Genomic DNA, 26,100 nt, shown 5'->3' with positions numbered 1-26,100 from the left:
TCCCTTTGTTGTTGTTGTTGTTGTTGTTGTTGTTGTTGTTGTTGTTCTTGTTGTTGTTGTTGTTTAGTCGTTAATTGTGTCTGACTCTTCGTGACCCCATGGACCAGAGCACGCCAGGCACTCCTGTCTTCCACTGCCTCCCGCAGTTTGGTCAAACTCATGCTGGTAGCTTCGAGAACACTATCCAACCATCTCGTCCTCTGTCGTCCCCTTCTCCTTGTGCCCTCAGTCTTTCCCTACATCTCCCCAAATCCACAGACATCCCACAGACATCTGGATGGCCACTGTGAGAACAGGATGTTGGACTTGACGGGCCTCTTCTTATGTGCAGGACTAGCCTAGAAGAAAAGGCTTCATAAGACCTAGTGCCTCTCCATTGGTCAGTGGACCACCTCAGTCTGTGAGGTTCAGCTGAAGGCATTGAGGCCTAGAGATCTCCCTTCAGTGATGAATCCTACTCTGACTGGATAAAGGCCCAGAACACCAGTAGCACCAGTGCTGAAGGCTGGCCAACTTCAGGCCCCAGCTCAACACTTTCTCAGTGCTTCGCATCATTTCATTATGGTGGCATTTGTTAGCAAGGGCAGGAGCAAGGACTTTTTGCCACCAACCCTTCAGCAGTCACCAGCAAACCCAACAGTGCAGCAAAGCTTCTCCTACTGGCTACCTGCTCTAACTGCAGGCATCTCCAAACCAAAAAAGAACAAGCGAGTCGTCGTTGACAAAGGCACTTGTTGTGCCAAAATGCTTGGCCAAAGCCCAAATAGTTCTTTTGGATTCAGACAGACAATAAAGACACCCAAGTTGATGTTTAACAGATTTTATTCAGAGGATAAATCAAGAACGAAGCAAACAGAGCAGAGATATTCTTACGACCCTTCTCAGTCTGCCAAGAACCCCCTCCTTTCCGGGAGGCTGTGGTTTTAAGCATCTTACAAGCAAATGGTGTTGGGCTTTCGTTGACAGCAAGATCTGTGGTGTTTTGGTTTTGGTTTATCACCTGTTATTCTGGCATTTTCTTGAAATGGCTTATGTCTACCCTGCCAGAGCAATTCTTTAACAGGAGATGGCAAGGTGGCTAGCAGGAGACTCCCATCCCATCCTGAAACACACTTATGGGTTTGGCAAGCATAGTGTACCTACAGCTCACCTGCGGACCCTATTCTGGTTTGTCTCTATACGACAGAGAACCCCACTTCAGCTGCATTTCTACCAATTGCATACATTTCACTAATTCCCACAAAATAAATGCTGAACTTGCAACTTCAAATAACTGCTGCCTATACAGATTCATATTAGCTGATACATGCATAGGCTATAGTTATTAAAGCAGTGCTAGGTCCAGGCCTGTTAGGCTCAGTTCCAAGGCATCAAGGGGAAACTTGATGATAGTGCACTATCGCCTTGTGATGCAGTTCTCTTCTACATACAGTATTCCAATATGGCCATGACTCCATTATGCTTAATGTAAGAACCCACTCCATAGGATCTGACTGCCTGCTCTGTAAATGTCCTAAGAAGGATGGGGTGTAGGCCTAGAAAAACAGTAGCTTTTGAAAGAACCGAAGGTAACGGCTGATGTAAACGCACACAATATATTGCTGTCAGTGAGATATTTAATTATTGGAAGCTGGTGAGAGCCTAAGGTCACTTTCAGACTGTCAGCACTATTCTGCAGATCTCTCACTCATTGAATAGATGTTAGTATATATGTCCTTAGAGCAATAATGTGCGCTTGTGTAGCCAACCCAAGAAAGCATCTACATTGTGATAAACAGCAACACAGCTATAGCACTCTTGCTCAACATTAGAACATAAGACGAACCTCTTGCACTGGACCAATGGCCTGTCTAGTTCAGCATCCTGTTCCACAGTGGCCAACCAGATGCCTGTGGGAAGCCTGCAAGCTAGACATGAGCGCAACAGCTCTGAACATCTGCAATTCCTAGCAGCTGGCATTCAGACACATTATCCTTCTGATAGCCAACATACCTAGTTGTCAGGCAACAGAGGAACCAACCCCCACGGCAGATCGCCAGGAATGGACAAGACGAGGGGAAGTCCTTACCATCTGCTTTTATTCAATATTCACAGAGAGAGGCTTAGAAATGCATCCACTTGGAGTAATGGCGTTGCTCCGAGTGAGTGTCGACCCCCTCCCTTTCTCCCATTATGCATCATCACAACAGGTGCTGAGATGTGCCCTCTGTCTCTGAGCTCTCTGCTCTCCTACTTTCAATGACTGCCAGGTTCTGGGAGAGGGGGGTCTGGAATGCTTTCTAAAGACACTGTGTCCGTCAGCTGTTCCCCCCCCCGGTGCTTCTTCTCCCTCCTCTCCCATTATTTCCCAGCTTTCCCCCTCATCTTCCTCTGAGCTGTGATATCCCTCAAACCCCTGTTGTAATTCTGAACTGTCTTCTTCTTCTCTGGAAAGGTCAGGGTGGGGAGGCAGTCTCCACCATTCCTCCTCTGCCCAGTCCCTGACATTAGTGGCCATTGATAGCCTTCTCCTTTGTGAATTGGTCTAATCCTCTTTTAAAGCCATCCAAATTCACTTTTAAAAATTACAGACTTTTTGCCGTAATAAAAGTGATGGAGAAAAGGATTGGAAAGCGTGAGATAGCTACCACTTGATGGTGACATCTTTTAACCTCCACAAACAAATCAGGACTAAAGCTCATGAGCAGGTTGTCTGGAGGTGGCCGGAATTTTTGTTGTCGTTCTAATACAGCTAATGCTTTAAAGGTGATTGTCCATTATTTGACAATAAATGACCAATATTGGAGTCAACTGGCCATTTCTTTCTTGCCCATTGGCTAGGGGTTGCTATCAAGCATCTGGTGGTGTGCCCCAAAGAGCAGCAAGTCTGGCACTTGCTTGACTGAGATGATGGATGAGACTCACTCAGTGTTAATGGCCTGGTTCCTGTTCCACATGTCAATCTTTCAGGAACAAAAGATGTCTCTTAACCAGATGTCAATATGTATCAGTTTAGCATTACTCAAAAGAAGTTGTGAGTTGGGTTTAAGCCAGACAGGCAGATCAGATGCTGGAGACTAGCCACCTTCCTTTGTAGCAAAGCTCTCCAGCAGTGGCCAGGCCATGGTGAGAAGGCAAGGTCTGAGCAGAGAATAGCAGCTCCACAGAGGTGCCACTGTCCTGTTGTTAATGAAAGCACTGCATGGTCTGACCTGTGCCCTGCCTGCCTGCAGCCACAGCTCTGAAAAAGAACATGCTTAGCCAATCCTCTTCACCCCTACACACACACACACACACACACACACACACACACACACACACACACTGGTGTTAGTTTATGTCACCTTACAAACCTACCTCTTAGCCTTTCACCTGTCAGAGTGTTATCCCCAAAAGTGAAATGTGTGACAACAAGCTCAAAAATGGGACCTACACACGCATACATAGTTGGGCTTATTTTACAGTTGAGAGATCATGTTTGCTATTTTGCTTTCATGTTTAAAGTTCTCCACTCTCTCACTCTCTCTCTGTGCAAATGTAATAATGCAATTTTACAACAAACAATCCTGGGAAAATCCATTCATGTGGAGGGTGAATTCAAGTCCCAGAGCTACCTCAGGCTTCTAAAATAGCTGTTACTCTCTTTGTCAACCAGCTACAGCAGGGAAACTTGACACTCAATTTGTCAATGTGTTACAAACTTTTACTAGACAGCAATAGAACTCTGGAGAATAAGGGCACAATCCACCGGGAACATCCTCTCATGCAAGCCCAATTGATTTCAAGATAACTTCCTGCTAGATTTTCACCCTTAATCTCCATCATCTATTACTGTCTAGTAAACAGTTTAATTTCACCAGGGCTTACACAAAGAAAATTCCTGGTGAGCACATTTGCACAAGAGATACTGAGGGCAGTTTTTAATCTCTAGGGTGGCACTTTGGAATGTTGGCAACTTTTATAAATCCAGCGGATTAAGAAGTGTGGTTCTCTTGTATGATTTATAAACCAAACAATCAGTTATCCCACTGGGCTTGTCCAGAATAGAGTTGTCAACCTTCCGAGACAGAAATGCAATACCAAACAGCCACAGCTAATCTGTATTAGTAAACTGTGAGGTGCTTCAGTGGGGTATGGTAGCAATTTTAAAATATAGATGATTTGAGGCTGATCAGAAGCTCCCAGGATCCTACACAAGTATCCACCAAAGTTATCATTCCTTCTGTTAGCAAGACCCTTGCACTGGGTTTGTTTCATAAAGTAAGTAAAAAACCACAGGTTCAACTATATGGATGGTTGCTGGGAGAGGCATTGAAATCACAAAAAGCGGCAACATTGTCCCTTTACGTGAGAACTGGTGGCTCAATGATGGATGCTATCAGATTCCGTCACACCGCAGGAGCTCAATGGATTAGCAGCTGTGTGTTACTTCCAAGCTGTCATTGCCACTGAATGGTGGACACAAATTGGTGTTATCTAATTTCCAGTGTGCAGTTCTTCAGGCTTAACTGTGATCTTCAGCTCTTCTATGCAGCCTAAAGGCCTGCACTCTTTGATTTAGCACAAGCCGATGACCTAACCTCCTTTGTCTTTCCTTGCCAAAATGAAAACACCCATAGGCCTTCCTCAACTGGTGTTTTTTTTCCCCCTAATCTGTACTTAATTTTGCTGTGTTTACTTCAAGAAAAGCAACCTGCTACCAGCGGGGGAGGTACCTATTGCTTTGAACTTCTGAAATAATATATTTGCAGTTGGCAATTTCTGCTCTTCCTCTGCCAGCTGGCATGAGATAGCGGGGTTATGTCTTCTCAGTACTGAGCAGTGTCATCTATCAGGAGCTGGATTTCAACATCTGGGACCAGTTTATGGAAACCTGCTACCTGGGCCTGCCAATAGCTAAACAATGTTGGCTGGTTAATGGGGCAGATTGGAGTGGCCACCCCCAACTTTGTGTGTCTGTGCCTTCCTTCTGTGAGACACCCTGCAGAATAGGGATTTGAACCTAGATCTTCCTGGTTCACCTCTTATGTTCTAAACTTGGTATTTTTAAGCCTTTTGCCTCCAGATTTTGTTGGACTACAACTTGCATATTCCTCAACCAGCTTAACCAATAGTCAGGGATGATGGGTGTTGAAGAAGACTGTTGCTTCTGTTTTCAGTAAATTTATTACCCATTATTCACCTACAAGTCCCAGGGTGGGTCACAACAATTTCAAACCCCACCGCCTCTATATAATCTTGCCCAGTGACCGGAAAATATTTGTGGCACATTTTTATACCTGATCAGAAACCTGAAGAAGCAAAGGATGGTAGACTCTCCCAATCATTCTGTTGTTGTTGTTGTTAATTCAACATAACAGCTGACCATCTACCAAGTAGTTACATTTATATAACACACTCTTGAAGGTTAAAAGGTAAAGGTAAAGGTATCCCTGCCCGTATGGGCCAATCTTGACAGACTCTAGGGTTGTGCGCTCATCTCACTCTATAGGCCGGGAGCCAGCGCTGTCCGCAGACACTTCCGGGTCACGTGGCCAGCGTGACAAGCTGCATCTGGCGAGCCAGCGCAGCACACGGAACGCCGTTTACCTTCCCGCTGGTAAGCGGTCCCTATTTATCTACTTGCACCCAGGGGTGCTTTCGAACTGCTAGCTTGCCAGGTGCTTGAAGGTTAACCTCTTGAAGGTTACCAGGTAATAAATGGTTGCCTGAATTCACCCAGTGGATGGGAGATATGAATGAGCAGAGAACTCCTTTGAAGAAGAAAATGGGTGAGATAAAAAAAGATAAGGAAAAGAAAGGAATTTTTGAGTAGGAGAAGATTTTTCTGAAAGGAAAGAAATGATGAAATCTAAATAGCAGACCATGTGAAAAAGAATCTCTGTGTGTGCTCACACATCTGTGTTTGGGGTGGATCTACCCGTGTTCTAGAATAAAATATGAAGAAGGCAAAATAAAGCGAACAAGAGAAACAAAGGTTTTTCACTGAACTGAAGTTTAACAGGAGAATGTCACAACAGAGTGAATAGAAATCATGTACACATTATGTAACTGTCACCCACTGAACAGCTCACAAATATCCAGCCCCAGCAACTCAACATACAGGAAAAGCTGCTCATCACCATAGACTCAACAGTCCTAGGAAATGTAAGAGGGTGAAAGAACAAAAGTCTTGCTGCTGTAAATTTGGAGAACAGCTGTTCCATCTACTTCTGGACCCCAGAAGTAGAGAGACCATGGGATGCCCGTTTACAGGGTAAAGACTTTTATTATTATTATTATTATTATTATTAGCATAATTCTGTTGAAAAGTGGTCTCCAATAAATAAGAGCATAAAACCAGAAGCTGAGTCCCGTTAGATCAGACCAGAAGTTAAAAAGGTAAAGGACCCCTGGACAGTTAAGTCCAGTCAAAGGCAACTATGGGGTTGCGGAACTCATCTCACTTCAGGCCAATAGAGCCGGCGTTTGTCAGTTTTCTGGGTCATGTGGCCAGCAGGACTAAACCACTTCTGGCACAACAGGACACCGTGACAGAAGCCAGAGTGCACGGAAACACTGTTTACCTTCCCGACGTAGCAGTACCTATTTATCTACTTGCACTGGCATGCTTTCAAACTGCTAGGTTAGCAGGAGCTGGGACAGAGCAACGTGAGCTCACCCCTTGGCAGAGATTTGAACCACAGACCTTCTGATTGGCAACCCCAAGAGGCTCAGTGGTTTAGACCACAGCGCCACCCGCACCCCAGAAGATCCATCTAGCTCAGCACCAGCACCCAAAGCACTCTGTCCATCCTGGGGGAGGGATGTTAGCAGGGCTTTCACTGCTTGCATCGGTGAGGGCTTAACACTTCACATTTTCCATTCTTATGGAAAGAAGAGTTAGGAGAGCATTGGTGCTCTTTCCTATTATTATTATTATTATTATTATTATTATTATTATTAAAATTTCTACACTACTCTTCATCTGAAGATCACAGGCTGGTTTACAATATAAAACCACAAAAATACATACTATAACAACACCCTCCCTCCACATTTTAAAGTCCATAGGTTGCTTAATTCGCCAAAGACCTTGGAGAAGAGGAATGTTTTTGCCTGGCACCTAAATATATAGGCAACAAAGGCGCCAGGTGAGCCTTTTGGGGGAGAGCATTCCACAAAGGGGGAGTCACCACAGAAAAGGCCTAAACTCACGTTGCCACTCTCCAGACCTTTCATAGAGGAGGCACATGAATAAGAGTCTCAGATGATGCTTGCAGGGTCAGGTCTGGTTCATGTGGAGAGAGGCTGTTCTTGGTATTGTGGTCCTGAGCAGTTTAAGGCTTTTTAGTTCAAAACCGGCACATTTAATTGGTTCCGGAAACATCTATTTTCTGGTCAGATTGTACCCAAGTCAAATGGTTAAGCAGGTTGAGATATTTTAGCCACTTCAAATCACTCACTTCATCCTGTATATAAGTGGATGAAGAATTTATATGGTGGTATTGGGCTATTTTCAGTGCTTAATTTCTTAAAGGTTTGTAACATTTGACTTCTATAACCAACACCAGCTATTCATTGAACATGGGTATGGTTAATTTTGATGTGGTGTGATCCCTTCACCATAGGATCAGGGCCCTGAAGAAGGGGCTTAAATAGCATATTTACTCTCGTTTCCGTAGGCAAAGGAATCAAGAAGCCACTTTCTTTCTTCAAGTGGCTAGGTAGTCTTACCTATAGCGAACCTTGTAAGCAGATAATGGCCTGGCTCACACATAACACTAAGCCATGGTTAATGTTAACCATAGCTAATAAACCATAGTCAAAGCTGAGGTGTTTGGCAGCAAAAGGACTCTTCACATGTGTTTCTGTAGCTTTAGGTCTAACCTGTAGTCCCAGCACAAGGGATTTAAAATTCTGGCCAGTTCCTAATTAATTTAGGGTCCCATTGATTTAAGTGAGTCTACTCTAAGCATGGCTAAGTCTAAATCCAACCCAATGCTTTAAGACCCTTTAAAACTTAGCACAGGTCCCAGTTACTAAACAAATGTCTGGCATGAATTTAAATTTTTGGCTAGGCGGAAAGATAATTAGGAGTCCTGGATAATTGTGGTGGTTCGACTGCATTTGGCTTGATGACCCAAGTATGAATCAGCAGAAAACGCCGCAATCCAGCCATTGCTATGATATTTTTGGAGCACATGGCGGTGCTCCAAACAACGCAAGCGAGGTAGTGTCTCAGCGTATGTGCAATTATTCTGTTCCCTTTCAAAAGGGTGATTCAGAGAGAGGGGGAGCTGTGTGGCTGAGAAAGAGACAGAAAAATATATGCGGGTACATGCTTGCATGTGCCAAAAAGCAAGGGGGGGAACTGACAGGCGAGAAGGGAGAAAACGGAATGCAAAAGAATGAAGACAAAAAGCTAAATTGAAAAGGAACCCACCTCACAGGGGTGTGTGTGTGTGTGTGTGTGTGTGTGTTAGAGAGAGAGAGAGAGAGAGAGAGAGAGAGAGAGAGAGAGAGAGAGAGAGAGAGAGAGAAGGTATTTAGAGACCATGAAGGGATCAAAATGCAAACATGATAATCTCAGCCTCCTGCGCTCATAATGCTTACAACAACAACAAAATGTAGATTTTGATTTAGCTGTGTAACTCACAATTCTTTCACACACACATACACATACAAAAACACACCTGTTTTCTCACTACCAGGCTTTGCTGCCCTCTTGTGGGAAGCAGAAGAATATCTAAACAAATGATGTGATTTATTTCATTGTGGTGGTCTTCATCCATTTTAAAGGAAAAAAAACCTTTTATTAGGAAGGGAAACCACCAGTGCAACTGTATATTTCCATAGGTTAGCATACAGGAAGAAAACTGAAATCTCAAGGGTTTAATATTCAGAATTGCTGGGTTGTCATCTCACCTCTGGTATTGACCTTGGCCAATATATTCTCTTTGCCTGATTTCTAGTTGTATGAAATAGAGATTGGGTCCATTTATTCACAAGGTTATTATGAGGGTTGGAGCAAGGGGTGAGGAAGAAGGATCTGTGATTCAGGAGCGGAACTATCGCACAGGCTCTGATGAGGATAAGCATGTTGTTGTTGTTCAGTCATTTAGTCGTGTCCGACTCTTCGTGACCCCATGGACCAGAGCACGCCAGGCACTCCTGTCTTCCACTGCCTCCTGCAGTTTGGTCAGACTCATGCTGGTAGCTTCAAGAACACTGTCCAACCATCTCGTCCTCTGTCGTCCCCTTCTCCTTGTGCCCTCAGTCTTTCCCTACACCTCCCCAAATCCACAGACATCCCACAGACATCTGGATGGCCACTGTGAGAACAGGATGTTGGACCTGACGGGCCTCTTCTTATGTGCAGGACTAGCCTAGAAGAAAAGGCTTCATAAGACCTAGTGCCTCTCCATTGGTCAGTGGACCACCTCAGTCTGTGAGGTTCAGCTGAAGGCATTGAGGCCTAGAGATCTCCCTTCAGTGATGAATCCTACTCTGACTGGATAAAGGCCCAGAACACCAGTAGCACCAGTGCTGAAGGCTGGCCAACTTCAGGCCCCAGCTCAACACTTTCTCAGTGCTTCGCATCATTTCATTATGGTGGCATTTGTTAGCAAGGGCAGGAGCAAGGACTTTTTGACTGCTAGTGCAATGGGGCTTTCCCCCTCTCCTCCTCCCATACATCCCTTTGTTGTTGTTGTTGTTGTTGTTTAGTCGTTAATTGTGTCCGACTCTTCGTGACCCCATGGACCAGAGCACGCCAGGCACTCCTGTCTTCCACTGCCGCCTGCAGTTTGGTCAAACTCATGCTGTTAGCTTCGCGAACACTATCCAACCATCTCGTCCTCTGTCGTCCCCTTCTCCTTGTGCCCTCCATCTTTCCCAACATCAGGGTCTTTTCCAGGGAGTCTTCTCTTCTCATGAGGTGGCCAAAGTATTGGAGCCTCAGCTTCACTATCTGTCCTTCCAGTGAGCACTCAGGGCTGATTTCCTTAAGAATGGAGAGGTTTGATCTTCTTGCAGTCCATGGGACTCTCAAGAGTCTCCTCCAGCACCATAATTCAAAAGCATCAATTCTTCGGCGATCAGCCTTCTTTATGGTCCAGCTCTCACTTCCGTACATCACTACTGGGAAAACCATAGCTTTAACTATACGGACCTTTGTTGACAAGGTGATGTCTCTGCTTTTCTTTCTTTTTTGAATAAGCATAGACAAGCACTTTTTCAGCCTCTGTTGATGGGTAAGTTTAGGGGTAGAGTGTGTACCAAAAGGCTGTCATCTCTCAGTCCAGCCTATGTCTCATAGGTATTGGAATAGATAAAAACAAAGCATCCTGGCCAAGGTCTTCTGTTGGTCATGAGAAGAGAAGAACCCTCCTTTGCACAGCCTCACGCTCTGCTCTCCTTTCTTGAACTGCTGAAGCTGATCCTATCCTCACTTGGGAGTAAGCCCAATTTAATTAACTGGGGCTTATTTCCAAGTAGGAGATACTGTTGTTGCTGCTGCTGCTGCTGCTGCTGCTAATAAATTTATACTCTGCTTTCCTCCTTCACTTTGAGTTGCTCAAAGTGTCTTATAAATAAAAAGCAAATGTGAAAGCAAAAAGAGCAGGCAAGCAGCAGCTGCACAGGATTGCAGTGTAAAGACCAGTAACCCCTTCAGTAGTTAGTTACTTACACACCCACACCCACCTAATATATGTGAAAGAGAGCAGGGAAGAGCTCCTGAAATTGGTAAGCACTTGCAAAAATACAACAGGCCCTGCAGGTTTGCAATCTAAGGGATTGTGCATGTGGTTCATTGTGTTTGGAGGAGAGGGAGTATTTTGTAGGAGAATTCAGGATGTAGAAGGAGTTGGGGAAGGACTGGGGTGTAAAAAGTCACATCCTCCAGTGCTGCCGTTTCCCACCACCACCTTTTGCACTGCTTTACAGATGCTGCCATACAAAATTCTCCATTTCATACAGCAACTGGGGAGCAGTAAGAACTATTTAGCAGAACATTTTGGAAGGTTTAATTTTTCACATTTTAAATAGTTTCTGGAGTCGGTTTTGTTTTTACCAATCCAAGGATAAGGGTGGATTACAAGTTACAGATAATTTACAGACAAGTTACAGATAAGGGTGGATTACAAGGTAAAAGAAAGGTGACCTTAGTAAGTGAAAAGAGCTATAATGAAATGGAAAATTGTAAACTCCCCTTAAATAAAAATGCCAGCTCCCACAACAAAAAAGGAAGGAAGGAAGAAGTTTGGTTTTCACCAAGATCATCAAATTTTTTAGATTCATTGTAGCAGTGTTCAGGTGATTGCTTTCGCTGCAGACGCTACCGAGACAGTAAGAAAAGGCAACAAATTTTCCCAAATCATGAACAATACATTGTGTCTGTGTGTCTCCAAACTCTACACCATTAGCTACTTCTGCTGCAATTATTCCTGTTTAGCATTTAGGGCTTTCGTTCCCTCTTAAGGATGATGTTCTACTACTGCAGTAATACGTTTTCCAGTTCTCAAGCAGCTGCAGCTCGAGAGATAGAAAACCTCTTACTTTTACACTAACGTCAAGGCCTTTTAATGTTACTCTGGCAGAATAAAACCATAATATACAAGACAATCTGGCCCTTAACTCAGGTAAAGCCTCCAAGGATATTGCAAGGGAAGTCTGTAATTGACCCTCCTAGGTGGCACTCAAGCACTGCACTTATAATTGAACCACTGGTATTTAGGAATCAACTCACAGTGGCATTCCGCTCCCTCTCTATACTTGACACAGGTGGAGCCCAGCGGAGTACACTCAACCACTTCCATTCATCCAGTTGCAGAGGTTCAGCCTCTCCTAAGATAGATGGGAATTTGGTGTTCAAAATGCCCAGGAGGCAAAATGTGCAGGAAGGAGGCTGAGATGGAGAGAAATACGTTGCTGCTTTGAACAACGAGGTGCCCTAAAAGATCTGAACTGAGTGTTTTGAGGAAATGCCCTTATTTTCTGGCCACAGAGGGGATTAAGCACGGCCTGAGATACATGGACATGAAGGGGAAATATGCCATTGGTAAGCATAACATAAGCAGATTTAGCTGGCTACTGGTCCATCTAGCTAATAAGTGTCTGCACAGACTGGAAGTGGCTCTCCAGGATTTCTGGCAGGATCTTTCCCCAGTCCTGCTTGGAGATACTAGGGACTGAACTGGGACCTTCTGCATTCAAGGCAGGTCCTCTGCTAAGGCCTTCCCATAACCAGTAAATCTCAAGTAATAGCTTGTCTGCACATGACAATGAGACATGCTCAAAGCACTTCACTTATGTCAGCTTGCAATCCTTTCAACAACCTTGCAAGGTCAGCCTGCATTACCTCCCCCAGAATACAGATGGGGAGGTAAGCTTAAGGACAGAGAAGAGAGCCTAGAAGAGCTGAGACCTGAACCAAGGAGTTCCTGATTTTTAGCTCAGTTGCTTAGCCACTATACTAAATACATCAGATTGAGGAGGAGGAGCCTTGAGACAATATTGTGGGTTACAGGCAGAAAATGGTGAGGGTTTCCCCTCACCACAGTTTTGAATATGCTTCCACATTAAAAAAAACATTTCCCCACAAACAGAAAATGAGTGCAATAGGTGGGATGCTCCCTGCTGTGCTAATTCTCTGCTTGCAGGGAGGGATTTTTGTATATGTGTGGGATTCAAAAAAAGGTGAGTGTGAGGAAAATGTTGCCCCTCTAACCAGTTTCCAAACCTAGAGCAAAATGTTAATCAAGAGACCTACCAAGGCCATACCTAAAATGTTAACTGGAAATAATTGGTAGAGCACCTGCTTTGATGCAAAAGGACTTGGGTTCAATCCCTGTCATCTTCAAGTCATCATCCCTGAGAAAATATTAGTGTTTGAAACCCTTGAGAAATGTTGCCAGCCAGTATAGACCATATGGAGCTAGTATAGAATAAGGTACCTTCCTCTGTTTGCTAATGGCAAAACAGCTGCTAACCTGTTTCTAGAAGAGTAAACTTGTTAGCAATAATCCTTTCATTCATTAAATGTTTATATTTTGCTAGGAACTAATAATGTTGGATTAATATAGATTTTGTATATGTTCAGCAGAGCTTCCACAACTCAGATTATACCTATGCAAAAGTTCTAGTAATCTGAATCTGAATGTGTTTCCTTCGTATAAATAGCTCTCACACAAATGCTTGGCTAACTAACAGCTCAGATACAATGGTTGTAGTTAGTTAAAGTCATCTCAGGCTCACCTACCTGGGAGTGACTCTAACTGAACTCCGTGGAAATTGCTTCTGAGTGGACATGCATATGCAGTGCTTTTTTGGGGGGGGGTACGCAGGGGTACGCATACCCCTAAACATTTTGTGAATCTAATGGGAGAATAAACTAAATTATTTTTAAAAAGTTTCTTCTCTAGCACGGTGAATCGTCAGTTCCGTTGAATAACACGGTGAATCATCAGTTCTGTTGAATAGTACAGTGAATCGTCAGTGCCATTGCTACCCCCAATGGTGGGCTCATTTCCTTTCCTGGTGTTTCCTGAAGTGAGCGTTTAATGTGTGAAGCAGTGTGGAATGTGGATGTGTGGAATCAGGAAGATGTTAGTGCACACAACCTCATGCCAATGTGGAAGTTACTATGAGCTGTCAGCTGTGTAATATGAGGTAATGCTTGTTCTTTGTACTTTTGTCCATTTACTGTATTTATTTTTCCCAATTCGAATTATAAAATGGTGAGTTTCTTGAGTCAAAATGAGAGTACCCTTAAACATTTTTATTATTATTATTTCTTTTTTAAAAGCATTGTGCATATGATTGTGCACTGGAGTTCTCTTTTTGCTCTCCTCAGGTCCTAGCTGAGAAAGAGAAATATTTCTTGCCCATTCTCATCAAGCCAGCCTTTACCTCTTTATTCCTCAGACAGTAAATGATTGGATTCAACATGGGTGTTACAATGCAATACAGCGAGGAAACCAAAGTATCTACATCCAGGGAGTACCCTGAACTTGGCCTGTCGTAGTTGAAGTTGGATGTGCCATAGAATATCACGACCACCATCAGGTGCGAAGCGCAGGTGGAGAAAGCCTTCACTCTGCCCTCAGAGGAATTGATCTTCAGGATGGCACAGATGATGCGGATGTAGGAGACCAGAATAAAGAGGCAGGGGCTGAGCCCTATCAACGCACTGGCCAGGTGGAGCACAGCTTCATTCACGGAAGTGTCTGAGCAAGAGAGCTTCAGAAGCAAGGGGACATCGCAGAAGAAGTGGCTGAGCTCGTTGGACTTGCAGATGGTTAAGGACGATGTCAGGAGGGTGTGCACCAGTGAGTTTGTCAAGCCGCACATCCAGGAGAACCCAGCCATCTTGGTGCAAGCTCCCTTGCTCATGATGCTGGAATAATGCAAGGGGCTGCAGATAGCCACGAATCGGTCGTACGCCATGACAGCCAACAGCACACATTCTGTCCCTGCACAGGTAATGAGGGAGAACAGCTGCACAATGCATCCCGCATACGTTATGGTTTTCTTTGCTCGGAAGAAGTTAGCCAGCATAACGGGGACTGTGGCAGAGATATAGCAAATGTCTAGGAACGACAGGTTGCTCAGGAAGTAATACATAGGGCTATGAAGGGTCGGATCTGTTCTGATCAGGGCAAGTATCAGAGCATTTCCCGCTAGAGTTACCGTGTAGATGACTAGGAATACTAAAAAGAACAGAACATAGAGGCTGGGGTGGTTTGTAAAGCCCAGGAAAATAAATTCGTCTACAAAGGTTTGGTTTTCCATTTGCTCAGGGGCCATCTGTAGAAAAGAAATGGAGCAGCCTTTTGAGATGGGAGAATGATTGACGTGTGTGAATGCTCAGAATGTGGAGTCAATCCGCTGTAAGCAATTTAGCAAAGGTTGGCATCTGTGCCTTCATATCATGTGGGTCCCAAGTAGTGTTTTGCTACAGAATTAACCCCACAATTATTAAATCACCAAGAGAAGGAGCAGGTTATACAGAAGAACGTATAACCCAATCCCTAGTAGCTGGTTACCTGTATGGAGGAGGGAAAAGAAACGAATGATGCCAACGCAAATGTGAGGATTGCTAGGAGCTAAAGGAATTGCGATCAAGAATAAGGACCTGTATGAATATAATTTACAGTAAAACTCTGCTATTCAATTATCAGCTAACACTTCCCATTGTCAAAATTCTCTTAGTCCCTCATGTAGCCTTCATATTCATGTAATTTATTTTTTTAAAAAAATTCCTGTTTACTTCTTTCACCGCGTTCTACGGTGTTTCTATGGAAAAAAAGCTGTAGCTGACTGGCAGAGCATCTGCTTTGCATGCAGAAGGTCGCAGGTTCAATCCCCAGCATCTCCAGGTAGGGCCGGGAGAGACCCTGTTCTGAAATCCTGGAGAGCTGCTGCCCATCAGTGTGGACCAAGGTTAGCCAACATGGTGCATACCAGATGCTTGGGCCAGAATTGCCAGTGGTCAGGGATTATGGGAGTTTTAGGACTGGAAGACACCATCTTGGCTACATTTGGCATAGGCAATACTGAGCTACTACTGTTCTGGCCCAGGTCTGACCCACTACGAAGCAGCATTCCTAAATTCTTATGTTTTGCGGTTATTCCACGCACACACATGCATACCCTCTGACCTGCAGACTCATGATCTCTGCAGCTCGTTTTGGAACACCGGTGATCACATTTTGCCAGTGTTCCATAATAAATTCCAATGAGTTCATATATTGATCCTGTGTATACGGAAGAGTGAGCAATTCTCACAGTTGCAAACAAAACATAACCCTGCTAAGCTTGAATGTAAAGGACAAATCAGATTTAAGTTCCTTTCCTTGCATATCATGCCAATTTCTACTACCTAGTTACTCCTTGCATCACAAAAAAATTAAATTTTTAAGCTGTGTTCCCTTATTTTGATCTTTTCTAATTAAATGGCATTGTGGTTCTCAATAGTATTCATTATTTGTTTTGTTTTTTAAATAAAATTTCTGCTTGCTAATGCTCATTTGAAAATTGAATGTATGAAATGTTTCAGACTTTTATATGAGAGGTTCTCTTCAGCCTCGGTTCTTTCTACTGCTCACTTCCACCCCAGATTTTTAAAATGCTTTTAAATAACTAAAACAACTGCAGTGCTGATGGTCAGCTCCAAGCTGCAGTTTTCCTTCTGATGGCTTATTATCTTGAAACCAGTCACAGAGCAGACAGCCCTCAGAGTAGAGGTCACCTTCAGAGAACTGGCCTTGGTAAAGGATGTTGTATGACACCCAGACTCAGGGGCCAAAATAACTTTGCTGGCCTTGGGTGGCCAACAGTGAGACTTGACTGTAGGGGTAAAGCCATTTGCTGCTCTGAGACAGGCTACAAATTGTCCTGAGCCAGCTCTGGCAGCACCTCACAAACCTCCATTTTAAAATATGGCCTCCTCAAGGAGACCATTTTAAATAATTCCTGAGGTACTCATTTTCAAGCAATAAGCTGGACAATTTTCTCTTTAGATGCAAGACAACAAAATTATGGTCTTCTTTTCCCAACTTATTTTTTTCCCTGTCACCCATATAGCAAGATAATTTATTTAGCTTCCACATCCTTGAAGCAAGATTAATTTTTAAAAATATCTTCTACCTCATAAATAATTTCCATGCACCACAGTTGTGCTAAATCTTTGTCTTTCCTTCTTTACCCTTAACACAGCATAGAAGTTGATCTTATTTCCTGAGTTTTTCCTTGTGTCCTACAGGGTGCATATTTTCTCATAAAAACGTAATTTCTACTAAATCAAAGATAAGGTTTCATGGCTGAAACTTATATTTATTGCCATTCTTTAGACATAACATCTATTTGGACATTTTCATGAGAAATTATTTTGTTTATCCCAAATAAAACATTAATGCAGCTTCTTACAGTTTGTGTGGGTGGGTGTTAACCCTGCATTTTCTCACAAAGGAGCAAATCAGGTCCGTAAGATGAACAATCCCAAATCCAGAACCTATTAAGCTAGTCCTGTGAGCTCAAGGACACCTCAGACCTGTTTACAGTAATAAGTAGCCTCACTACTACCACTGCTCTGTCCTTTATGGCAAACTCTGTTTGAAATGAAGCGGTGTTTCAAAAGCAGCTGATAATAAGAGATAGCAGCCAATTGTTGGGAGGGTGGGGGGAGTAAGTCCAAAATTCTCTTGGCTGACAGTCTCCCCAAGCAACTGTTTGGATCCATTGAAATATCTTTTAAACATAAAACCCATGGAGACGAAAGGAGTGTTTAAGCATCTTCAACCTGATCCAGGAGGATCTATATTTTAATTGTTTTAATTTATATTTGTTGTTTGTTTATTGAGCTAATAGTTTTTATTAAGAATAAAAGAGCCACATACATTCATGCCAAAGCCCTGTTTAGGGAAATTTTTAATGTTTGATGTTTTATCTCATTTTTAACATTCTGTTGGGAGCCGCCCAGAGTGGCTGGGGAAACCCAGCCAGATGGGCGGGGTATAAATAAATTGTTGCTGTTGTTACACCAGTATTCTGTTCTGATGGTAGCCAGATGCCTATGGGAAACCCATAAACAGGACTCAAACATGAGAGCCCTCTCCCCTCCAGCAGTTTCCAGCAACATTGCATATTATATACAGTGTTACTGTACATCTTATATATTGTGTTTTTATTGTTATTGTTTGGCAGGGGGTTCTTTAATTTCCATTGTAAGCACATAACGTTGGTATGTAAATGTCTCAGATGATCACACAAACTTATATGTTTGCTGGACTGGGACCTGGGGGCATAAACTGGATTTCCATTCAGAGTCACACTTGAACTGGCAGTGGGATGCACATTCTGACATGCATTCATATGAACATCCCAATTCACACGTTACATGTTGCGCATTAACATCTGGTTTGTTTGCATGAACAGAGCTGGGTTGGAGCCCTTCTGGTTTCAGAAGACTGGTACTTGCCTTATCATGATGTACCAGGTCCAACACTATTCTACACTGACTGTCCATAGCTCTCCAAATCTCTCAACAAGTCCCCACAGGCATAACCTAGTCCAGCCTTCCCCAACTTGGTGTCATGCAGAACCTTTGGAGCCTAGCCCCTGAAGGCAGATCTATTGTCACTGGAAGTCAGAGATGGTTTGTGAGGCATTTATGGTTATTCTTACAGAAGTCAAAGACATGCAGAAAAGAGTAAAAAAAGAAATAAACCTGATGTGTACGTGCAGAGGTGGTGTGCACCTGATACTTCACCGTTCTTTTGTCTCACAACACTGGGAGATATGCATGACCAGCCAAGACAAAGATTCATGGTTCCTCATGGTTAACTCAAGGCTATTTCTCACATAGACAAAGCCAAGCACAATGTATACAATATTCATTTCAAGTAGGATTCTTTATTGAGCTGAATCAATGGATTGGATGCTTAAGTTGGTGAGCCACTCTTGTAGTCAGAAAAAAAGAACCTATGCATCTTTTCATGTATTTGTAAAAGCAAGCAAAAAGCAAAAGCAAAAAAGACCACATACCTAACCGAATAGAATTATGTGATGCATTTAGGGTGCTTCCAGACTGCCAGCATTTTGTGGGAGGGAGTGAAACAAGCAGTGGAACTTTCCACTTGTGCAATTAAAGTGGACCAAAGGAAGGGAAATGTCTAAAGCACTGAGAGGGGAAACTGGGAGCTACAGGAAGATGTCCAATTTGAGAAGGCAAAAATGTCCACCGAGGAGAAAGAAACAGTGTTGTGGTGGGATGTGTTGCATGGATTGAATTCATTTAAACTGTCTTTAATATTGTGTAATATTGTGTTTTAATATTAATGTGGTGATTAAATTGTTGCAATCCACCCCAGGACCATAGGGTAAAGGGCAGGTAATGAATGAAATGTAACAACAACAACAACAACAACAACAACAACAACAACAACAACAACAACGTGTTTCACCTGTAGTCTTAGGAGGATCAGTCAAATAAGCTTCCATGAATGAAATGTTTAACTAGATTGCAAGATTGTGATCTAAACCTTGAGCCCCTTGGCATTCAAGAGTAAGTTCAAGGATGGTCAATAGCTCCATTCCTTAACCATCCCTACTTGTGGGTGAATCACCTGAGTTCAAAGATCCTTGCATGCAGCAGCAGGTTGCACGTATATGGCTGTTCACACAGATTTCATTTTGGGATAGATGGTTAGTACTGTTAACTCTTTTTACTCTGATTACTGTTGCAAGAGGGGAGGAAAAGGGACACATCCCTCTTCCCCAAACAGGTAATATCCGCTGCTGTCAGAGCCAACCATATTTCCCTGCTGTGTTCCTGGTCTTGTTCTTGAATGGGGAATTAGGTGTATAGAGTATGTGCATATAATTGTATAGGGTGGTTTGACAAAGGAACCAATGACATAGAGGGGTCGTGGGCTTTCTTTCACTTTTCAAGGAGATGCTGGGCAGTCATCTGTTGGGGAATGCTCCATTTCTGCATTTCCTGCATAGAAGTTGGACTATGTGGCTTGCAAGACCCCTTCCACTCTATATGATTCTATAGACCTTGGATGAAGAGGTGCTGCAGAGGGACCCAAGTGAACAGCATTCATTTGCAAGCAAGGAACCTGATTTGGATGAGGAATCATTAATGTTTCTCAGTTTCTGCTTATGAATGGCCCTTGACGGATTGGGAAAGTAGGCTTGAATTGCAGCACCAAGATGCAATCCTCATAGGAACCTAGGAAGCTGCCTTAACAGTCCACTAGCTCAGCACTGTGCACATCAGCTGCTAGTGGTTCTCTGAGATGAGCAGGCTGGGATCACTCCCTACCCTACCAAGAGATGTTGGGACCTTCTTTATGCACAGCAGATGCTTTACCACTGAACAATGGCCCTTCAAAATTGAACCTGGAGGTAAAACTCATGACTTCCAGTAGCTTAGATTGCAAACTCCACCTCCACAATGGCCATTCCGTTATAGAAATACTATTACAGATAGATCAAGCATAATTCATACATTTCATTCCTGACAGTCTGGTCCTAGCAAGAATGAGCCTAGAGTTCTATTGGCAGGATAATGTGACTTATCAATGTGAGAACCCAAAACGCTGTTAAGAAAGCATACAGGTACCTACCTGAAATTGCTGTACTGTATTTACCAATGAACATCAGCATCGCTTCCTCTCAGGCTCCTATATATTAATTCAGGAAGCACTATTTAACCGTCAGTCTAAGACCTGGGGGACATATTGTATTCGGAGAAGTATCTCAGGGACATATGCAAATAACAGGTAATTTAACTGTTTATTGCTTTTAAGGAAAACAGCAAAAATGTTTTTTTAAAAAAACATAAAATTTACCCATCTAGAGAATATACATATATATGTGATGAAAGCCTGACTGCATTTAAAGTCAGCTGGCATTTTGCCATTGTTGCACTTGAATGAGAATTTCATTTACAGTGAATAATGATAAAGATGCTATTTAGGGTACAAAATGGATTTTATTTGAAGAACAGGTTTAGGGTATAATTTTCTAAGAAATAGCTTTTGCAATACTGTAAACTTCAGCTAAGGATACTACCAAAGCTTACATATTATTCTCCCATCAGCAATCTTCCACTTGCTCAGTTAATACTGATGCCCTGGAAATCCAAGTGTGTGTGTGATTGTGGTGGGTTTGGCATTCTGAGCTTGAGCAGTAATGAAAATATGACTAAGATTTGGTTTTCCCATAGCTGTTTGAACTTCAGCATGACTACCGAACTGCATTTGAAGATTTGGGAGGTTTTCATAGAATCATAGAATCATAGAATCATAGAATCATAGAGTTGGAAGAGACCACAAGGGTCATCGAGTCCAACCCCCTGCCAAGCAGGAAACACCATCAGAGCACTCCTGACATATGGTTGTCAAGCCTCTGCTTAAAGACCTCCAAAGAAGGAGACTCCACCACACTCCTTTGCAGCAAATTCCAATGTCGAACAGCTCTTACTGTCAGGAAGTTCTTCCTAATGTTTAGGTGGAATCTTTTTTCTTGTAGTTTGGAACCATTGCTCCGTGTCCGCTTCTCTGGAGCAGCAGAAAACAACCTTTCTCCCTCCTCTATGTGACATCCTTTTATATATTTGAACATGGCTATCATATCACCCCTTAACCTCCTCTTCTCTAGGCTAAACATGCCCAGCTCCCTTAGCCGTTCTTCATAAAGCATCGTTTCCAGGCCTTTGACCATTTTGGTTGCCCTCCTCTGGACACATTCCAGTTTGTCAGTGTCCTTCTTGAACTGTGGTGCCCAGAACTGGACACAGTACTCTAGGTGAGGTCTGACCAGAGCAGAATACAGTGGCACTATTACTTCCCTTGATCTAGATGCAATACTCCTATTGATGCAGCCCAGAATTGCATTGGCTTTTTTAGGTGCCACGTCACACTGTTGGCTCATGTCAAGTTTGTGGTCAACCAAGACTCCTAGATCCTTTTCACATGTACTGCTCTCAAGCCAGGTGTCACCCATCTTGTATTTGTGCCTCTCATTTTTTTTGCCCAAGTGCAATACTTTACATTTCTCCCTATTAAAATTCATCTTGTTTGTTTTGGCCCAGTTCTCTAATCTGTCAAGGTCATTTTGAAGTGTGATCCTGTCCTCTGGGGTGTTAGCCACCCCTCCCAGTTTGGTGTCATCTGCAAATTTGATCAGGATGCCCTTGAGTCCATCATCCAAGTCGTTGATAAAGATGTTGAATAAGACCGGGCCTAAGACAGAACCCTGTGGCACCCCACTAGTCACTCTTCTCCAGGATGAAGAGGAACCATTGATGAGCACCCTTTGGGTTCGGTCAGTCAGCCAGTTACAAATCCACTGAGTGGTAGCATAGTCAAGACCGCATTTTACCAGCTTCTTTACAAGAATATCATGGGGCACCTTGTCAAATGCCTTGCTGAAATCAAGGTAGGCTACATCCACTGCGTTCCCTTCATCTACCAGGCTTGTAATTATGTCAAAAAACGAAATCAGGTTAGTCTGACATGACTTATTTTTCAGAAATCCATGCTGACTATTGGTGATCACAGCATTCCTTTCTAGGTGCTCACAGACTGTTTTAATATGTGGCAAGTTAATCTGTTTTTCACACTTCCCCCAGAAGCTGCCCAGAGTGGCTGGGATAATAATAATATAACAACAACAACAACAATAATCTTTTTCATATCATTTAAGCCCAAACATGCATTTAGGGTCTTAAATTTTAATTTTGTTCCACATATTTTCATAGTGGAAGTGCTACTGTTGCAACCCACCTTAGTTTGAATGATGTGGATCCTGATGCACCAGCTGAAGACCAATTATCTATTTGATTGAAAATGACACTCTTCTATTTTCTGTAGCACATTAACAACACTCAAACATCTGAATTAAAGGATGTCACTTGAGAAGAGCTGTCATTTTCTCATGTAACATAAAAAAAAGTTCAAAGCTCAAATCCAAAACATTCAGTTTGTTTAGACCAGGCTTCCTCAACCTCAGCCCTCCAGATGTTTTTGGCCTACAACTCCCATGATCCCTAGCTAGCAGGACCAGTAGTCAGGGATGATGGGAACTGTAGTCTCAAAACATCTGGAGGGCTGAGTTTGGGGAAGCCTGGTTTAGACATTGCTTTCATTAGCTGCATTCTTGCTTGGTGCTGCTTACAGATGCAGAGGTCATTCCCATCGAAATGCCACTCTACGGTATCTCCCCATTTAATTCAGGTCTACCATTTCTGCAGACTATCCACTATGTAACAAACAACAAGACAGAAATGGTAAATCTGGATTAGATGGGGTGGGTGGGTTTGTGGGATGGCATTTTGATGAAGACAACAACATTGTGTGATCACTGAAGGGAAAAAAATAAACCTGCATGCATGAACATCTTAGGCTGTATGAAGAAGAAGAAGTGTTGTGGCCATGATTCTAGCATCCACTATGTGCTTGCATGAATATACATCTGAATGGCTTATTATTATTATTATTATTATTATTATTATTATTATATCACACATTTATCCCTCTCTTCCACCAAGGAATTTAGGGCAGTATAAATGGTCCTCCCATTTTTTTCTTACAACACCAACCCTGAGAGGTACAGGAGAATCTGGTCCAAGACCACTCAGTAAGTTTCATGGCTCAGTTGGGAGCTGCTGCTCCAGCAATTGTAACCCTTGTACCACATTGGTTCTTATGAAATTCCTGTTTGTGTATTACATTTGTATCACTCTTTTCCTCCAAGGAGCTCAGAGTGACAGGGAAGCTTCAGAACAGCCCTGTGAAAAGGAGAGTCGTTAGAGGAGCTTCTGAGCAGGTGGCTTCTAATGCTACCCAGTATTGTTTTTCCACTGTAAGTACCAGGAAGAACTTTGCAGTTGACCTTTAAGCGTATTCCAACACTTGGGAGCTTGGCGCTGCAGCTGAATTGCTCATCAGTTCTGAACTACCAAACTGCTAAAGGATGTCTTTGCCACATCTGCTCAGTCATGATGGCTTCAGTGTCTGTATCTACTGTCCCCAGATTTAAGCTGCATGTGTTACCACCACCACATAAGAGAAGTAGCAGCAGAGCTTGCAGAAACAATTGAATTTGTTAATATTTATTCAAAATAATTTCAGGGGGGAAGTGGAGAATTATTCACAGCAGGCGTCTAAGGCCAGATATTATCTTTCCAAAGAGATGCAAGCTTTCACTGTCTTTTGCAAACACACACTGTATTTTCTTTCTAAAGGCAGGGAGTTGGTTATCTTAGACTTATCCAATTCACAAAATGCACCTCTGAGGCAGTGTCGCTCATAGTGCAATTCCACATGTCTGCCATCCCCATTGAGTTCAACAGAGCTTACTTCTCTGCAAGTGGCCTGCGAGCGATCCAGCTGGAGAACAGCCTTTACCAAAGGTGTCGTGGGCTTTGAAGACACTCAAACACAAGGACGCAAGGGAGAAATGTGCTAAGAGGAAGTCATGCTTGGCAAATCCACACCGTGATCGACTCCTGCCTGGAAACCAATGTCCCCACTGTGGAAGGATGTGTGGATCCAGAATTGGCCTCCACAGTCACTTACGGACTCATTGTTAAAACCGTGTTTATGGAAGACAATCTTACTTGGCTATGAGTGATTGCCAAAGAAGAAGAAGAAGGATTGCAGCCTAAGTGACTCAAATATAAAACCACTGAAGGAACTGCATGAAAATACAAATGCAGCACAGAATGTTCCTTGCTCTTTGCCGCTTTTATATTTATGACTTTTTTGTTTCTTCGAGTAAAGATGTAAGAAGAAGTTGAATTTGACTGAAGATCAGATTTACTGCTTCATATTCATGCTAAAACTAAGGGCTGATCTACTTGCGCCAACACACTCATAAACAGTCCTAGTCCTCGGATGGTTTTTTATTAAAACTCCACAGAATAATCTAGCCAGGTTTCAAGTAGGGTCTTAATCCAGAATTAGGAGATAGAAAGGCAGTGGCGGATTTAGTATAAGCTACGGGCAGGGGTACCTTTACCTTTACTTTACTAAAACAAGCTATAGCTTAGGGCCCCACTCTCTTGGGGGCCCCCCAAAAAATTAAAGGAAAAAAACCTGGATGTACATTTCTAAAATATAAGATAAAAAACTAATAAAATGGCTTTAGATAAAAACTAATAAAATGGCTTTAGGTTTTCCCAGTAGTAATGTATGGAAGTGAGAGCTGGACCATAAAGAAGGCTAATTGCTGAAGAATTGATGCTTTTGAATTATGGTGTTGGAGGAGACTCTTGAGAGTCCCATGGACTGAAAGAAGATCAAACCTCTCCATTCTTAAGGAAATCAGCCCTGAGTGCTCACTGGAAGGACAGATAGTGAAGCTGAGGCTCCAATACTTTGGCCATCTCATGAGAAGAGAAGACTCCCTGGAAAAGACCCTAATGTTGGGAAAGATGGAGGGCACAAGGAGAAGGGGACGACAGAGGACGAGATGGTTGGACAGTGTTCTCAAAGCTACCAGCATGAGTTTGGCCAAACTTCAGGAGGCAGTGGAAGATAGGAGTGCCTGGTGTGCTCTGGTCCATGGGGTCACGAAGAGTCGGACACAACTAAACGACTAAACAACAACAACAAGATCCATAAATTACTATATTGCATATATTCAACACAAAAAACAGTGACAAATTGTTGTTGACAAAGGACAGCTGGACATATAAAGGGCCCCATTACCTTCAGTAGCTTAGGGCCTCATCAAACCTAAATCCGGCCCTGTAGAAAGGTCTAGTAAAGACAAAAGCTGCTTTTGTGTCTGATTATGAAGTCATGGAATTTACGCATCTCTTTCTTTGCTTATTTAACTCAGGGGCCTAGTCATTCCGTTGCAATTTGGAACCCTGGGAATGGAGATATTCCAACAGGTAATCATTCAGGCACATCCTGTTCTTGATCTTTTGAAGTGCAGGGTTTCCTCTGCAACGACATCAAATCTATGGAAATGTTTGAGCTATGTAAATACTCATAGCAGTTGCAGTTAGATTTCACCCTGTTCTTTCATCATGAGAAAATTTCCAAAATGTCTGATGGGATTTTAATTTCTTGAATTTCTAAAGGTTAACCTTCTAACTTGAAATAATTTGACCCAGTAGAATAAAGCTCTGGACAATTATACACACAAACAAAAACAATGCCGCTGCTTTATGACTTTATTAGCACACATTACAAGGTCCCTGTCAGAATTAGAGCTCTGTCTCATTCTCTCTTTTGAAGCAAGCACACTTGAAATTGTTAGGCACTCCCAACTATAGCAGCTTGCAGTGCTTATATATCTCAATGGAAAGTTTCAATAAATGAGGCCATAAAATTCGGCGTTGAAAGGTCATATGGTTTGACCATCAATGTATCTAAGTAGTAGTCGCATTGTTACTGCAGTGTAAAGTTGTTACTGTTTGATTTTCGTCCCCCACCCGCCTGCTGCCCCACTTTAAAAAAAAAATAAAACGCCAATCATTTTGTATGCCAGAATGGAAAGGAAGGTCTCTGGAGTTCTGTCTTGATGTTCCTGTCTGCAGCACAACTGCATTCCTTAATGAATGCTCAGGGCTCTATTTCTAATTTTGGAATTGAGTAAAATGAATTTGCTGCA

General features: G+C 42.8%; 2 protein-coding genes across 2 annotated transcripts in view; one reads left to right on the top strand and one right to left on the bottom strand.

Annotated features, from left to right (window-relative positions):
* POGLUT1 (protein O-glucosyltransferase 1) overlaps nt 1-26,100 on the top strand; it is a 366,888-nt gene that overhangs the window by 324,914 nt on the left and 15,874 nt on the right. The gene's annotated exons all lie outside the window — the stretch shown is intronic.
* LOC309340668 (olfactory receptor 5V1-like) lies at nt 13,813-14,754 on the bottom strand (the record flags this gene model as incomplete). The annotated part of the gene is made up of 1 exon (XM_081859549.1): nt 13,813-14,754. The coding sequence occupies one exon, from the start codon at nt 14,752-14,754 to the stop codon at nt 13,813-13,815; it is 942 nt and encodes a 313-aa protein (XP_081715675.1).

This window comes from Podarcis erhardii (assembly GCF_964252035.2).
Source record: "Podarcis erhardii genome assembly, chromosome: 4".
NCBI lineage: Eukaryota > Metazoa > Chordata > Lepidosauria > Squamata > Lacertidae > Podarcis > Podarcis erhardii.
The sequence above is the reverse complement of the archived record's forward strand: the minus strand, read 5'-3'. Positions and strand labels throughout refer to the sequence as shown.